The sequence below is a fragment of the Solea senegalensis genome, linkage group LG2 (genome assembly GCF_019176455.1).
Source record: "Solea senegalensis isolate Sse05_10M linkage group LG2, IFAPA_SoseM_1, whole genome shotgun sequence".
In the NCBI taxonomy this organism is placed as follows: domain Eukaryota; kingdom Metazoa; phylum Chordata; class Actinopteri; order Pleuronectiformes; family Soleidae; genus Solea; species Solea senegalensis.
In genome coordinates this window covers 11908998-11925867 of record NC_058022.1, presented here as the reverse complement: position 1 = coordinate 11925867, position 16870 = coordinate 11908998, and the positions used below count along the sequence as shown (strand labels likewise).

At 39.1% G+C, this 16870-nt stretch overlaps 1 protein-coding gene across 3 annotated transcripts in view; it reads right to left on the bottom strand.

Annotated features, from left to right (window-relative positions):
* Nucleotides 1–16870, bottom strand: part of LOC122764524 (bromodomain adjacent to zinc finger domain protein 2B) — a 41551-nt gene that overhangs the window by 18242 nt on the left and 6439 nt on the right. For all 3 annotated transcript variants that reach the window (XM_044018614.1, XM_044018615.1, XM_044018611.1), the window contains exons 2-7: nucleotides 16719–16761; nucleotides 3145–3345; nucleotides 1525–1698; nucleotides 851–1003; nucleotides 363–544; nucleotides 49–255 (exon numbers count right to left, since the gene is read on the bottom strand). In XM_044018614.1, the coding sequence (XP_043874549.1) occupies nucleotides 49–255; nucleotides 363–544; nucleotides 851–1003; nucleotides 1525–1698; nucleotides 3145–3345; nucleotides 16719–16761 (960 nt within the window). The remainder of the gene's footprint in view (nucleotides 1–48; nucleotides 256–362; nucleotides 545–850; nucleotides 1004–1524; nucleotides 1699–3144; nucleotides 3346–16718; nucleotides 16762–16870) is intronic.

Below are 16870 nucleotides of genomic sequence, written 5' to 3'. Positions count from 1 at the left end.
AAATTTCAGACCTCTAAATCGTGTTATGATTCAACAGTCTTGTCTTACCTTGGCTTTCCGTTTAAGGCAACCCTCTGTTGTGGAATCAGAGTCCTCACTGTCATTGCTCTGATCGTCCTCTTCTTCATCATTATCCTCTTCCTCCACATCATCAGCATCACTGCTGCTCTCCTCGACATCACTTGAGCTCTCCGACAAGGATCCTGACTGGCTGCCGCTCATGCTTGAGGTCTCTAGTGGTCTTTTGCTGGGATTCTAAATAATAACAGACATAATATGTCTCAAAAACACATCAGTGAAGTGGACTTTCATGTATGCACTGTCAATAAGAAAATGCATTTTGCAGTTGAGCAAAAATCCACCTTTTCTTTTGTTTGCAGAGCAGTCTTCTGGTGGCCTGGGTCCTGACTGCTCTTTTGACAACAGTTGGCTTGAGTTTTCTCCTTGTTTCGCTTTGCTGGAATTGAACTGATGTTCATAGTAGACTTCCCAGTAGGGGGGGAACCACTCCTGCCATTCACTGTTCCATTCATGTCTACAGAGACTGGCATTGTACATTTCATCAGTTAAGACATGGCAATAGGCGGACAATAAAAGAGTAACACAGAATAACATCCATACAAATATTAATGGCAATTTGCAAGGTCAATCTCATAATAACAGCAGTTTACATGTGAATATTCATTTACACACACAAGGATGTAAAATGCTGCTTGCAAGTTCATAATCCAGTGACATGTCTTTGTTATTGACCCACAGGGCAAAAAAATACTTTTACATAATCATTTTTTGCAAAGCCCTTTTGCTTTGTATTCTGCTACGGCACGCATTATAATTTGCACCAGCTAACCTGAGGTACGGGGCTGTGAATGAGCAGGATCTTGACTTTTGATGGTTGATGCAAATGCAGGATGCAGACCCAGAAGAGGGGGGAGGAAGGCTGCTGCTCCTCTGAGATGTGCTTCAGATGGCCACCACCAGTCTGGAGTGGGGGAGCAAGACACTGAAGCATTAGGAAAAATTAGTCACGTTATCTACTCGGATAAAGAGATAATTCAGTCTTTCAACAAGCAATAAAGCAGCAGTTTATTCGACTCAAACACTGCACTGTTCACTCAGCAAGTTTTGTATTTAAACAGAAAGTCTGCAGTCTCATATCCTGAACCATTTGCAATTAAGTTTCCCAAAGGGACCAATATGCAGAGTAAAAATGAAAATATAAATGCAGGACCAAATGAGTCGCTCCTGCCTCTCTCACGCTGTGAAAAGTCATATTCCAACCGCCCATAAAATTAAAAGATGAGAACATAAGGTAATGCATGCTGTTGCATGCACATGCTTTTATGGTCTGTTGGTTGCATTAAATGAAAAGGATAAATATATATTATCCTTATATATTGCTGAGTAATTCACTGAAATGATCCTCTGGTAAGATGCCAAATGAATTTTCATTACAGAGATTGTAAGACAGTTCACGTAAAAACAAAGTTGTTATTAAAAACATTGCATCTTAAATGTCCTTACCTGGAAATGTACCAAACTGGGGATGAGCAGCAAATGCAGACAGACCAAGACTACCAAGACCTCCGAACTCACTTGATGTGTAGAGCCGAGAAGCTGGACGGCTGACTAAGGGAAAACTGTTTGACTTGGCGGGTCTTTTTAAACTCCCATCCCCGCTCATCTGTCGCAAAGGGCCTGGAGAACAAATGATTGTATTCAATAATCAATCCATACAGTATAAAACACAATGAAAAAATGGTTTTACTTGATCTACTGATGCAGTTGTTTCAGTAACTAAAAATGAACTAAAAAAAGTGACACCACTTATAGTCTGCTTAGGTTTTAGCCTTGGCTTCATATAATGTATTCCTGCTGTGAAGGACTTATACTTTCAATATACAGGTCATACACAAATATGCAGTGGTACATCTAAATACTGGGGCTGCAACAATGAAGTAATAATGTATTGATTGCTAAACTATTCAGTCAAATACAATGATTAAAACAAGCTTTCTGATTTTTGCTACCTAGGCTATCTGACATTTTTCAGCACCTAATCGATTATTTAAAAAATAAGTAGAATTGGCAGATTGATCGATAATGAAAACAATCCTCGTGGCAACCCCAGTAAATACAATATCAGGTTTTGCATAAAAAAAACATTAGATAAACCAGTGAAATCAATTACAAAGCATTTAAAAGTATGAAAGCTTAACTAAACAACATTGGTGCGATATATTTCTATTTTACACAGGTGACACGAAATCACTTAAAGGAGTTTAATTTACTCGATACTCATGACAGAGAGAGAGACAATTACGAAGGGAACCAATGTACTTTCAGTATTTACTGTTCAGTCCAAAATAAATTATCTGGAAAATTTCTGCGCACGTTTTTGGTGCGAGGGACCTGTAGATGAATAATTTATGAGAATGTCTGTTATGTGCTCCTCATTGTCATAGCATGACAAAAAAATACATTTCGGGAGCAGCATATAATGACAGAAAAAAAAAAGAAATCACAAAACCTGGTATGTAAATTTGCACATTATTTTGTGGTCAGGGGTAATCTGACAGCTTATGCATCGCTGCTGCTCAATGCATAATGATTTTGACCACAATTAGTATTCAGAGAAAACAAGAAGATGCTGGCGGCTGCAAGCACGGAGTGAGGCTGACGGACATGTCAAATCACAAGGGATAAACTGAAGCTACTGGAGCTAAAGGTTGTCAAAAGACATCCACAAGGGCGTACACAGCTTTTTAATTGTTGGTATTCATTAATTCAACAGCCTTTCCCTTCCTATCAAAACTGGAGGAATGTGTCTTAAGCCTCTTATTGTTGCACAGTTTTCGACAGATTTTAGTTGGGCAGCCCCCCCGAATAGATTTGCTCCTTTATTTTTTTTCTCTCTCAAAAGCTTGTGTCGTTATAAATTGCAGAACGAGTGCAGAGTCAATCATAACGGTGCATTCGTTTACTCTACATTTATTAAAAGTTTGGCTGTTTTGTGGGTGCATAATAATAATGCCATTTGCATAATTTCTCAAACCAAACAGGGGCTGAATAATGAAACATGCTGTCTAGAAAAACAAATAACACATTAAAACAATTAATTGTGAGTCACATTTAATCATGCACCTTGACTTTTTGTGCATCTAAGTAGCTCTGATGGGAAGTTTTCGGCGCTGAGAGGGGAACTGCCTGCAAGGCTAAAGGCTGGGCTGCATTTGGCAGAGGGCATCTGTGGCGGCGCAGGGGAGGAGCCGGCCGAAGACGAAGCCATGTGAAGGGAGGACGGGGCCGAAGATGGGGAGGACAGTCGCTCTCCAGACTCCATATCTGTCAAACACAATCCAGTCAACACTTACGAGATGGAAGAGAAGAAAAGAGGAGCAGGAGAAAACACCCACTCGTGCAACACACCCCACTGAGACTTCGTTTCTTTCCAACACACAACAGAATTAAGCTGACAACAGTTCTGGATTTCTGTCATGTCCTCTGACCAACAAGGTCCCTTTTGTTCTCTAGTTTTACAAACAAGGCTGACGAAAATGTTGTTTTTTTACTTTATGTTTAATTAACAGTAACTAAATTAATTGTTTATGTATGTCACCAACCCAATGCAAACAATTTAAGTCAATTCAATACTGTGTAAAAGAAAATTTTACAATTCTACATCCCTTTGGATAGAAGTACTATCTAAAGGTACTAGAATCTGTTAACAAACTAACCACAAACATACTGTGTTCAGTAAAGTAATATGGACAAGACGGCGCATAAACAACATATAAACCGGAGCGGATATACTCATGACACACACACAAACAGTCCACATGCTGCTGGTTCATATCAAGAGTCTTTGAACCTCTCCAATGTAAAGCTGTCGCAGTACAAGCTGTGACCATGAGCTAAGATTCAATCTTCACTCTCATTTTCCTTTCCACAACATTTACAGTTAAGTCGACACAGATAGATGAACAGAAAGTGTAATTGGCGTCGTGCCCATCATCCAAAGCCTGCCACTGAGATATGAGGGCTACCAAGGACACAAAGTCACACTGATCACAAAAGCCAACATCTGAAATCCCCTTTGCACACATATGCAGATTGTATTTCACAGCGTGCCTTTGCTGAAATATCTTACACTACAGCGACATATTTCAAGATATTTTTAACATTTTCTCCCCACACAAGCTGCTGATTAATTTGAGGAGACACAGCTCCCATCTGAATATCAAGTACCATCCGTCACCAGGAGCGACACTGATGAGTCGTAAATGACATGAAAGCTGCAGCCATGCTTCACCGATAAGGCCACGGTTTCCTGTGGTGATGAGTAGCGGGTTTGTGCAGAGCTGCTAAGAACAAAGGTGCTTTCATATTTATGATGCATCATAAAACACACCTACACACATCCAGCGTATCATTTTGACCTTGCTTCATCATCGTCGTTCATTCGTCAAGCTAAGATGTGCAGTATGCCGACGGAAAAAAAAGAAAGAAAAGAACTTACTTGCATCAAATGTAAATCTGCAGGTGAAATTAAATTAAATATGACAAGGATCAAAGCAAAAATATGTCACTAATAAATTCAGCACACTCGGTGTGCTCGTCTTAATTTTCAATGATATGTTGCTGTTGTATTCAGCCGTCAAATGAGTCACACACAAAAACTAAACTGTTCTGTAGGGAAAGAAGCTTTTTTGCCGCACAGAACAAGCCACTCCTGATATTTACATTAATTTAGGTAATTTAGGTAATAAATAAATAATAGACAATAATCCTAAAAGCACATTAGCAGCAAGTATAGTATCCTGGGTTCTTAATAACCTACATAAAATTATTATTTTTTATTTTATTTATTAATTGCTTGTGCTTGTGCTTTTAGAGCTAATGCAAACATGTGAGGTGCAAGTCACTGGAGTGTATACATCCTCAAGTGTTGAATGCAGGTCCTATGACACATACAGTATATGCCTGAGATGATTGATTGGATCAGAATTATTGGATTATGAAAAAAAATATGCAAGAGTTATTCCACACAATTGTCATCACTGATTAAATAAACTGTCTTACAAAAAATATCTCAGTGTGAGAGTAATCATTTCACTCCATGGTGCTACGAGTATTCTCGTAAGCTACATAACACAAAATAATAAAAAAAACATAAAGTACGAGAATGACAAAGTATCATTACAACTATTACATTAAACAACATTTCTCATTATAACGGCCCTCTGTCTTAGCATCCTGCTCAACTGTGACTGAGTGGACTATTTTCAATTTTCTCTCAGAGATGCTATAAATTCTCTTTGTACCGTCAATGATATTATGTTAATAGCTGCGAAAATGTATTTGGAGCACTTGCATATTCTTTCTCAAGGTCATGGTCTGGAAGGGACACCAGTGTACAGGACAATTTATGTTCTCTAATTCCCTTAACGTACACATATTTGCAATATAATAACACATTCATTAGTGTGGCACTTTTTCTGTAACGTATTGGGTAACCAGAACATAAACAAGAGGCATTCAAGACCACGGGGAGATCAGTCACAGTCCAAGCAGAACAAGCCCAGACTCTAGCAGAGGAAGAGGAACTCCCTGCTGTGAAGAAGCAAAGAAAACCAACAAGCTGACATGTTGCAAAAACAGCTTTTTTTTTAATGTCAGATTCTTGTTCAGTTTAACTAAATATACATTTTGAGTATACAATACATGTTATTTGCCTTGTTTCCTGAAAGTCTTCAATTAAGTTTAGTGTCCTCTCAACGATAAAAAGAATAAACATATTCTGCATTTTGTCAAACTGGATGCTATAGATACAGGCCAGACAGCGTTGCGCCAGCTGTGATGGATAAAGCAGTACGAATAATGCAAATGTCTGACTTTATCTCATAACAAAAAACAATCTTTGCATGCAAGACAGACCCGTGTACATTTCGCAGAGTAAGTGCACATAAGCAATTGTTTTCCCAATGTGTTTCTCCCTCTTTTCCAAGCTATCTTCTTAGACAATAACAGATGGCCGATGCTAACAATGATAATCCAAGTAACAGAGTCCTCTGCATGGATCAGCAGTATTATAACTGCAAGCACCGTGTCTTTTCAGCAAATGAAAGGTACACGATAGAAAGAGGCACTACATCAATATGTCGCTGTACTGCTCTGAGGTGGAAGAGCTGCATCACTCAAAGATTCTGTCCTGTGCCTCTTCTCCATCTATCTGCGGTGCACGTTAAATGATTAAAAGAGGGGGATGTGAATATGACCAGCTCTAACTATAGTTACCATGCATATCTTCTGGGCTTCTCATCACAATGACATCACTCTGTTGAATCCTCCTCTGAAGATATTAACATCTTCTTGACTGATAGTATACATGGTTGCTTAGTCACTAAGTATGACTGCCGGTGTACATCAACCCACTTAACACAATTAATTCCTTCCGCTACCAGGGAAAAATAACAACACTACTCACTTTTGGCTCCACTGAAGGGATGAACAAATTAGGGATATAAAAAGTAAAGAGATTGGAATCTTAGTCAGTCGTTGGCAGCAGAGAATTTAAATTATTATAATTTTTTTTTTAAAGTCATTCACTCTGCCACTCGTCATTCTCCCTTTGAGGTCAAACAGCAGGTCAGCTGAAATGAAGCCAATCACTTTAGAGGATTTCACTTCTTCCCATTTAAGTGAACACCCACAAGTTGTGCAAGATGAGGGTGCACTGAAGAGCAGGCTTTTATGCTCAAAGGATGACAGAGAATTGAGTGCATAGAGCTGCTGCGGCGGCTAGAAGCATAACAGGTTCAGTGGTACACCCACAGTTCAGGTGAAATGCCACGCTCCTATGAGTTTCAATCAGTTTTTCAGTCTGTCATGTCTTCTGATGACAAGTAATGGTTCCTGGCCCTGACTCCTACTCCACCTGGAAGGTGATGAAGTGTTCTGTCGGATCCATCCCACCAGTGAAGGGGAAAACTTCAAACCTTCTGACCTCCGAGAGGGGCAGAACTACACCGACACATACTGTTACTCAAGGAGTCAAAGCAGCTGCTATCTTTGACGATGAGGCAGTGAGGGCAGCTGAGAGGGAGTTTATGAACGTTTTAAAACATTTTGGTTTTATTGCCAATCTCATGTATTATTTTCTCAAGTCTCTACATACACAAACACTATCTCCTGTTTAAATGAAACTACTCGAGGTAGGTTGTACATTAAGAGTCTAAAGAGAAACTACAACCTCCGACTCTGAGACTACATTCTGATTGTCAGCCATATTATTCAAAACCAGGTGAAATCTCATTCATGACAGATCAGATTTGATGGTAGAAGTGTCTTACATATGAATATGACTGCCCTGCATGCATCTTCAACAACAGAAAATGTCATATTTCTGAAACCACTTGGTATTAAAGTGGAGGATAGGTAAGATAAGATGTGCATTTTTTATCTCCTAATTTGTGGGTATGCCTACTACATATTTCAAGCCAAAAAACGCATTCATTTCTATTGACTGTTTCAAACAAGTACTTAATACAGTGGCAAGGTTGGCAGTTAAGCAAATGAATGGGCTCTCATGAATAATGTAACGCCTCAGATTATTTAATGAAATGCATGTGTCTCATTGCAGCATGAGCGCAGTTTGCACGTAAATCATTTGCATAAAGATTGATTTGAAAGTGGAACATGACACATGGAAACAGGAGTCTGACATGTTCTGCTCGGACATGAACATGAGCTCCTCATCAGCAGCAAGCAAATTAGACATACAGAGAAGAATAGGAAGGGTGCCGACACAAAAGGGATTTCATGCATCTCCCAATCAACTCCTATAAATTAACATTGTCATTCCCACAAACTGGTCAATAAACTTAAAATCTCGTGTCTGGGTTCCTCACAAACCACAATAAGTCACCACGCCTCCGCCACACTCATCCTAAAAACAGGAACACCTCTTCATATTTTTCACTCATGACTGGACCTCCACCTGCTTTTTCAAATCCATGCTAAAACATGGAAGTTGATGCAACGATTAGACAGCATTCATATTTGAAGTTACACATCTGCCCAGATGGGGAGAGGACAACAACCTGGTTCTCAACACCTCAAAAACAAATTGACTGTCTACACTGGAGGCCTGGTCAAAAAGACCTAGCAGAGAATCTTCATGCTTAGAAAACAGCTCCCACTGATGCTCAACTTCTACTTTGACCAGCTGTATTACTGCATGGAACGCCAGATTTGCATCAGATGGTGAGGGTGGCCCGTTGGATTGTTGAGACAGAGTTTCCACACTTTGACCCTTGACACCAACAAACTAAGGATGTTTTTTTGGACAACACACATCCCAGTCACTGCCTGTTTGAACCTCTGCCAACTGGCAAGCAGTTCAGATCCATTAAATTCAGTACCGACAGACTGAGGAACAGCTTTTATCCAAGAGCTGTGACCTCATCACACCTCTCCCTGCCCAAACACACAATAGATTCTGAACCACGACATATCACACACGTGAAGACTATGAATACGGCAACTATTTGCACCATACTTATTTTGTTTAATATTTATTGCATTTATACTAATTCTGCTGTTATTTTACTAAATATTTCTGCTGTTTTTATTGAATTTACTTATTCAATTATGACTTATCTATTTGAAATGAGAAAAACATCAAAGGTTTGGCTACATCCGAGTATAATGACACTGATTCTGATCGCTGATTAATCTAAACTAAAGTAAACTAATCTGAAGAAAAACTAATATGAATCTAAACTAATCAGAGGAATAAACATCATCTGGATGACATATATTGTTAATGCATGATGCGAGCAGTTCTCTAACATCATATATAAATGAAAACTTCCCAGTTTACAGATGCTATGTATGTTCTAATGTCTATAATTTAGCACTCTAATATGCAGCCAGGTCTTAAGGGAAAAGCCAACAGCTATTACAGGTAATCACATATGCCCATTATGATCATCATCACACCTTACAAACATCATTATTACAAGTTCCTTGCTTAGTCCTGCCTCATTTATTCAAAGTCATTTGTTGAAAGAATTAGATTTCTGTTAATATTGTTCCCTGAAGCATTACTAAAATTATTAAACACATACAGACAAAATCCCCAGGTAGATAATAGGAAGCAGTTAACATTGTTTTAGTAAAATGTGTGTCTTTTGCCACTCATTCTTGAATAAATATTTACAACCAAAAACCCTTGAGTTGTTTACAGAAAGCAAGGCGATATTATAGTGGCACTGCGACTCCAAATGTTATAGATTCAGCAGGTGACTATCTCGGCTTAACTCGACTGTGAAAGGTGTGCATTTGCATGTTAACAGGAAGAAAAACAGCCTGAATATAAAAAAGGTATCATGTGCAATCACCCGAGAGGAGGCATATAGCAACAAATTTATCACGAGAGCAGGACGCCAATGCAAAGGTTATCCGTCATTCCTCAATGATAAATAAAGCACAACACAACAAAAGCACTCGATTTATGATTCAACCATAAAATAAATTTAAAAAAAAATCATTATTATTATTATTATTGTTATAATAGTTTATTTGCTAGTTAGACCAACATTGCAAAGACCTTTTGTGGATTATCTTGAAGAACCACCGTATGTTAAAGCAAAAATCTACCTGACAATATTCAAGTATCTGCTCAGTGTTAACAGAAGGTGGTGTGGTATGATATGTCATCATGCCAGAGGCAATGAGGGTAAAAAGTCCAAGGTTCTGTCAGTCTTTAAGCACAACACTGCAATGTTAATAAAGTTGTCACGCTTTATATGATCAAACGGCATTTATGTATACAGGAAAGCATGGGGTCAAACAGGATTTTTAACCCATTTCTCCCTAATGTCAGTGTCCAAGGTAGCCAGGATCAAGGTAAACGTCGCTATCACAGCTTTTTTATACACCGCTCTCTCGCTCTCAGACTCTCCAAAGAGCACAACGTAAATCACACGGCAACCGTAATGGGAAATAGGACTGCAGTGTGCCAAATGAAGCAATAAAACACATCCAACCATTCAAAGCATTAGTCACACTGTGTCCATATGTCCATATATTGAAGCAGCCGATGCTGGTTACTTTCAAACAAGCAGCTGTGCGCACACTGAATGCCTTAAATGAAGGTCACTAATATGGAAAATGTGAGTTAAAAAGGAAATTGGTACTGCACCCTTATAGCTAGATAATGCTAGGCTGCCAAAAGGCAGACACAGTACTTAATAGTGGGACTACCTCTAATAAAGGACTGACATGAGGACTGACACATCACAGCTCACACAGTCACTTTGATGTGGTGAAGCACAGAATTATAGCCCCACAAAAAGAAACAGCCCAGTCTCCCAGGAAACGACATTGTTTTTATACTTTTATGCAAAACATAGTAAATGTTATATTGTACATACTGCACAGAATGTTTGTCAGATGATATGAAGTGGAGTGTTGCAATGTAATGAGAACATACCGGTGTGTTTTTCTATTTCGTCATGTAGTGTTTCTTTAATGGAGGTGTTACAGTGTACGAGGACATTCTGGTGTCCTCGTAGCGCTGTTTGTTTATCACGTTGATAAGTGCATCTGTAGATATGCAATACAGTAAGTCACGTTATTTTGCACATTTTCACAGTAAACTGTGAGTAGTACGCAAAAACGAAAAACTCATAATTAAATCTAAAGGAGTAGGGTGCAACTGGCCACACTATAGCATCCACTGTAATGATTATTTTTGCAACGCTACATATTTTGAGCTAAATATGATGTTTAATTCACATGTGTATTTTTTTCCCTATAATGCGTTGGACATTTGTCATTTGACATGTCACCATCAAACAGAATAATTATCTTTGCAGAAGCTGCACAAGAGCCTCAGCCTGGAAAATGAAAGTCCATGTGACATTCTGATTTTTTTTAGTCATTAAATCAAAGGATTAGAGGGAAGTTAAAGGTAAATATTATCAATTAATAGTCTGGCCATCCAATTCTTTGTTCTTGGGTCCAGCAGACTCAAACAGGGTAACATACTATAATTTAGTTCAGCAATGGGTGAAGGTTATACATTTAAATAGGACATTTCATTATTTTAAATATGCTAATTCTTATGGGATGACACAGTAAAGACAATGACTTTGAGATGAGGAAGAAGCGAAAAGAAGGACTTATTTTTAACAGACCATAAAAACACCAGTAATTCATTGGAAAAGTGCTGAGTGCATTTGTAGCTGTGGCTTCAATAGATGGGGGGGAAAGTCACTTGGTAGTGCTCAGGCTAGTATTTTTATTTTTATGAATAAGTAGATAAATAAATAAATGAAAATCGTCACAAAGAGCTCGATCTCTGCAGCTGAATGAATATCTCCATCTATAAAACACACACGGCTCTTATCATGCGGCCTTGACACTGACAATATGGCACAAAGCAACAGTGTTCATGCTATAGGTGGGCATTTAATAGTTGCAAAATATTACCATACTAGAGGTTACTGTGACACTCGGCTCTAATTTGCAACATGAGAGGGAGTCTAACCAGCATGTGCACTGAAAAGGATTCTGGTATAATTAAAAACACTGCTGCCAATTCAATATCTAAGGTTTGGGTTTGCAGCTTTTTAGCGTTTGAGCTTAACAAACACACACCATAGATCTACATGCACCAACATTAGAACCACTATTAGGGCTTCTTATGCATGTATTGGGAAATTACACCCAAAATCTTGGCTGTTTGTTGGAGTAGGAAGTGTGAGAGACAAAGAGATATTAATATGTTTTATAGATGGCTTCAATGTGAATGAATACAAAAGCAGCACCTTCTATTTCTGTTCTGGACAGGAACAGAACTTTGAAGACAGTTTGTTGCTTATTAAGGAACAAACAGGGAAACCTATTACCATGAAGGAAGGAATGGCATCATTTATTACTTTAAAAAGGACTTTCTCAGAGGGCCGTATTCTTACACCTAAGAGAAAGACCAAGTGAGTTGCTCATTTCAAACTGACGCAGTTGTGATTACTTTCCATCTAAAGTCTACATTGTTTGAATATCAAAATGCAAGTGTGCCATCTATGCACCCATGTGTGTGCTAGGGTTAAAATAAGTTGTGGTCAGGCACATTGTTACCATAGTCCTGCTATTTTGAGGCAGAGTGAAGTGCTGCCACTTACTGACAGGCAAATTCACCCACGTTAACAATCAAAACAGAGAGACAGAGAGTTGAAATAATACAAATTTAAAATTGTGATTTTTCATTTTCATTTACTAACGTAGCAAAAGCAGAGTTGAATATGCCCAGTCGCATGCTTTGACCAATTCACTAGATGTTGAATGTTTGCCCTGTGGGTTTTCTCTAAGTTCTCTGAGTACTTCCTCACACAGTCCAACACATGCAGATGTTAACTGGACACTCTAAATTGACCATAGGCGTGAGAGTAAATGGTTGTTTGTCTCTGTGTGGCCCTGCGATGGACTGGCGACCTGTCCAGGGTGTACCCCGCCTTTTGCCCTGTGTCAGCGGGGATTGGCACCTCATGTGGAGGATAAAGCGGTAACAACAAAGCCTCTGTCACAAAACAGTCCTGCATAGGCCAAGCTAATATTGATAAACAGTACATGCACTTAACATAGGTTATCACCTGAAGCATCTACCATCGCTAATATTGCCACAGGAGTGTAGAGAGAAACAAATCGCCCGGCACACACAAAGAGCCTTTCTAATGGATTTTTTTCCCCCCTCTGAAAGCTGTGTGCAGCCAGGCCTGAACGACAAGGAACGGTGTGTGGCATGTGGCAGTTTTCATATGAACCTGCTGGTTTGAGCTATCTGCTCCTCCATACAACCGTCTCACATGTATGGTGAATAAAATGGCATGGAAACTGTAAGTAAAAGACACGTACTACTCATTGGAGGTCTATGCATGATTATAGTCTAGAACAAGAAAAAAAATCCTGAAATATTGCACTGCATCCACACCAAACAGAATATTCATAGACAGAAGCACTCTAAATATGTCCAGTTTTCTATTCTAATAATAATCTCAGCATTACTCATTGAGAAATAAAAACTAACTGAGCATAATATTCTTAATCAACAATGTGAGCGAAAACCACTTTCCAAATGAATATCATGTGATACAGCTGTACACCTGAGAATCCTCATCCATTAGTGAGAAGTGACAAAACTCAGATCAGATCAATTATAGCAATTCTGTAATGACATGACATACATGGAGATCAACAGCTGCTGAGTATCTGCTTCACATGCATCAATGCAACACAGTGCTTCCATAAAATATGCTTGTTCACTGCTCGCAAATTAGATTTTTCATTATACACCAAAACAAATACCAGTTTCATGACTGCACATGCAGTCTCTCACTGAAGAAAAAAAATGTCATTTCAATCCTTTTACACACGCTTAGTAAACAATGGAAATGAGATAATTGATCATGTGCTGGTGGAGGATCCCTGTGAGCAGCAGAAGGTCACCGCCTGCCGGCAGGGCTGATAGGGGAAATGACATTGATGCTCCAGAGCTGCCATTTTTCTTCCTTTTGACAAAGACTCCATCTGCCACCAGGCCATTTGCAACCTCCAAGTCGGAATGTCAATGATTTCCAACCATTCCACAACTCAGCGTTCACCTTGGTGTCACCTCTGCACCCATGTAAGCGCTGACACCACAGATCCTCACTGTTAAGCCCCTGCAGACGGCCTACAAATCTGTCAGCCAGCTAAGTGGCACTCAAGAGTAAGTAATTTATCAGAATTGATAAGATTGTGTTGAGATCTATGGTCAAACAGATGTAAGTGTTCAGATTTCTGGGTTCACTCAAACAAAATAACTGTAATTCACTGGGTAAGTAGAAAAATCAAGCTAAAGCACAAATTTTAGTTTTTATTATGGATGCTTTTCTTAAACACACTACATATCTTTATGATGCACGACGCTGCTGTGTGTATCAATAAAGTCAGGAAGACACTAAAAATCCCTATTGTCCAATAAAGACTTCATGTCCACAGTAAAAGAAAGAACAGCAGGCAGCTGGCCACAACCGCCAAAGAAAATTCAATTTTCCTCATTGCCATCTGCACACCTCAGAGACAGCCTCACAGGCCTTCAAGCTCCCGAGCAGACCATGCCAGTGCTGTCCCAAATCCCAGGTCCGCCTGACCTATCACCTCAGAGGAGAAGCTCACATAATGAATTTCACTGTACTGACAAACTAGCCTCTGTAACGACAGCTGTCTGGAATGCTTGGCAACATTTCTCTCCTATAGAGATTTTAATGCTTTGGAAAAACAATAGCTGCTCTATATACATTGTACATCCACACTCCTACGTTTAAGTCGGCCTTCAAACTACCCAAAAACACACTTCCATTTGCACCCTTTCTGTAGAAACAGTTGACAAAACACACCAACAAAAGCAGTTATACTTTGCCCGTTTCTTCACGTCTGCACTGGCCCCTCGTTATCTGACCTAAACAGAATCAAACAGGGCTCTATCCTTTATTAAAGATCAGCTGACAAAACAGGTGAATCAGCAGCATTTTTCCGATTCACGTTTCCTTTGATATAGAAAAGCAAGTTTACAAGACCACCAAAACAAATAAAATGAATTCTAATTTACCAGAAACGTTATCCAGTAGTATCATCTTGCTTTGGAGTTCTAATGGTATCCGTGTGTTTTTTTTTATAGCTGCAGAACCAAGAACTGTCCTTTTATGACTGAAGTGTACATATATGTGGGCTCTGTATATGTTATTTGATTATAAAGATAATAATTAATCTCATGAGGCAACGTGATGTAACCAGAGGTTCTGGATTACACAGGGAGACAGAAAATGCACATTGCTGGTATTCTTAGAAGCTACACATGTCTGCAGATTTATTAAATTTTTTGAAAACACTCAGTGTCAGTGCACAAAGCCTTCGACTAAGTTGCATCACTACGAAGAGCCTTTGAATTACCATAGAGCATAGAGTTCTTTCATCTCTTCACTTTTCTTCCCTGAATGTATTTTAGTCCCCCTCCAGGCAGAAAAAGGTGGAAGGGGGAGTGGTCTTTGATATTTACAGTGTTATACGACAGCATTCTCTGGCAAAGTCACAGAAGGTCATAAATATATTTTAAAAACAATCATCCCTACAGTATCACCTGTCCAAATCTTCCTCCTCTCTTTTCAGGCCTAAATCAATCAATCATGTAACACACAACAAAGCAATTCTTCAGAAAACAAGGCATGGCTTTCATTGTGTGTGTTTTCTCATTCATCATGTACAGATAATACCAGCAGCTGCTCGACTGTTTCATACAGCAGCAGTTGGCATGTGACATACATTAAAGTGCGACTTTAACTTATCTTTGCTTGATATAAGTTTACATTAAACTGATTGGAAATGTAAGTGCATTACTTGTGTTCTTTTCAGGGTACCTGCTATCATGGCTCAGCATTTGACAGCAATCAAAAGCAATGACTGGCTAGGGTATACTCTAGCCAGTCAGCCTAAAACCTATTGTGGCCCCTGTATATAAACTGAAGGTTGCTGCTAACTGCTATAATAAATCCTTGAGGGGGCGTCTATGTCACCCTCTCATGGAGGGGGGGAGAGAGCTCAGCTTTAGAGATGAAAGGATTCATGCGGGCCACGCTCACTTTGCCAATGCAGTTTCAACTCCGCTTGTCCACAGTGCTGAGTGTGACCTGTCCTTTCACGGGGTCAACCATATATATAAAGAGCAGGAGACTTTTCCTTTACAGTAGATTGAGTGGTGGCCGTGTACATGTCATTGATTACATGGCACCATTTCGGCGTTCTTTGATTCCTAAAAATTAAGTGAGCAATTCCACACTTTCCCTCTTCAGGATAATGCCAAATGTTAAAAGAGAGGGGAAGTACAAATGAACTCAGTGTGAGGACGACAGATTAAACAGTACAGTGAATACAGTGAATATGATCACACCTGCAAGAGCAGAACTGACTGAGTCCGATGAGAACAAAATTATTTGTTTTCACACATGTAGCTGCAACTGTTTTCCCTCATAAATGTAAACTCAACTCATGGAACAACTGCTTCATGAGTGAAAACCTTTCATCATTTCACACACTTCTCTACAGTGGAGTATGCACAATACAGAGGGAGAAACGTTAACACACTACTGTCGCAGTCAAAATGAAAACTATGTCACATTGAAAGAGTGGAGCTCAGGCTGAAGGGAGGGGAAATTGATAAATGATATACACACCGCCTCTGTCTTGGGGCAACAATTAAATTTTGAATTGCAGCCAAGAAACAGGTTTATAAAGTTTCTAAATGTGGAGTTCTAGCCCATATTCATTTTTTAGAATAAAGCCAAACAATAGCTCTGACACCACCAATTAGCCATGTTTAGCTCACACTAATTTATCTTAAAATACCCTGTAGCCTAAAACATTATATGTTCTCCCCCATGAGACTTTAAATATGTTAGGAAGCCTTGATACAAAGGAATTAATTAGATGGACACAAAATAACTACACAGTGAGCACACACTAAGATCATTTATGAGGAATTTCATTAAATCCTTGTATGGTGTTAGGCTTAAACCACAATGTAAATTGAACAGTGACATTTTCTAGTTTCAAAAACATACAAGACATCAGGAGAAACAGGACAAAGGGTGATTAATGTAACAGATTGATTCACTTACTGTATGAGACTATCCCCAGTTCTGTTACATCAGTGCTCTGCACCTGAAACAGCAGAAGACAACGTTAAGATTTGCTGCTCGCTTCTATCGATTTACACATTCAGCATTGTTGCTTGATCGGAAAGCTCAATGAAAATGAAATAAAAATGATA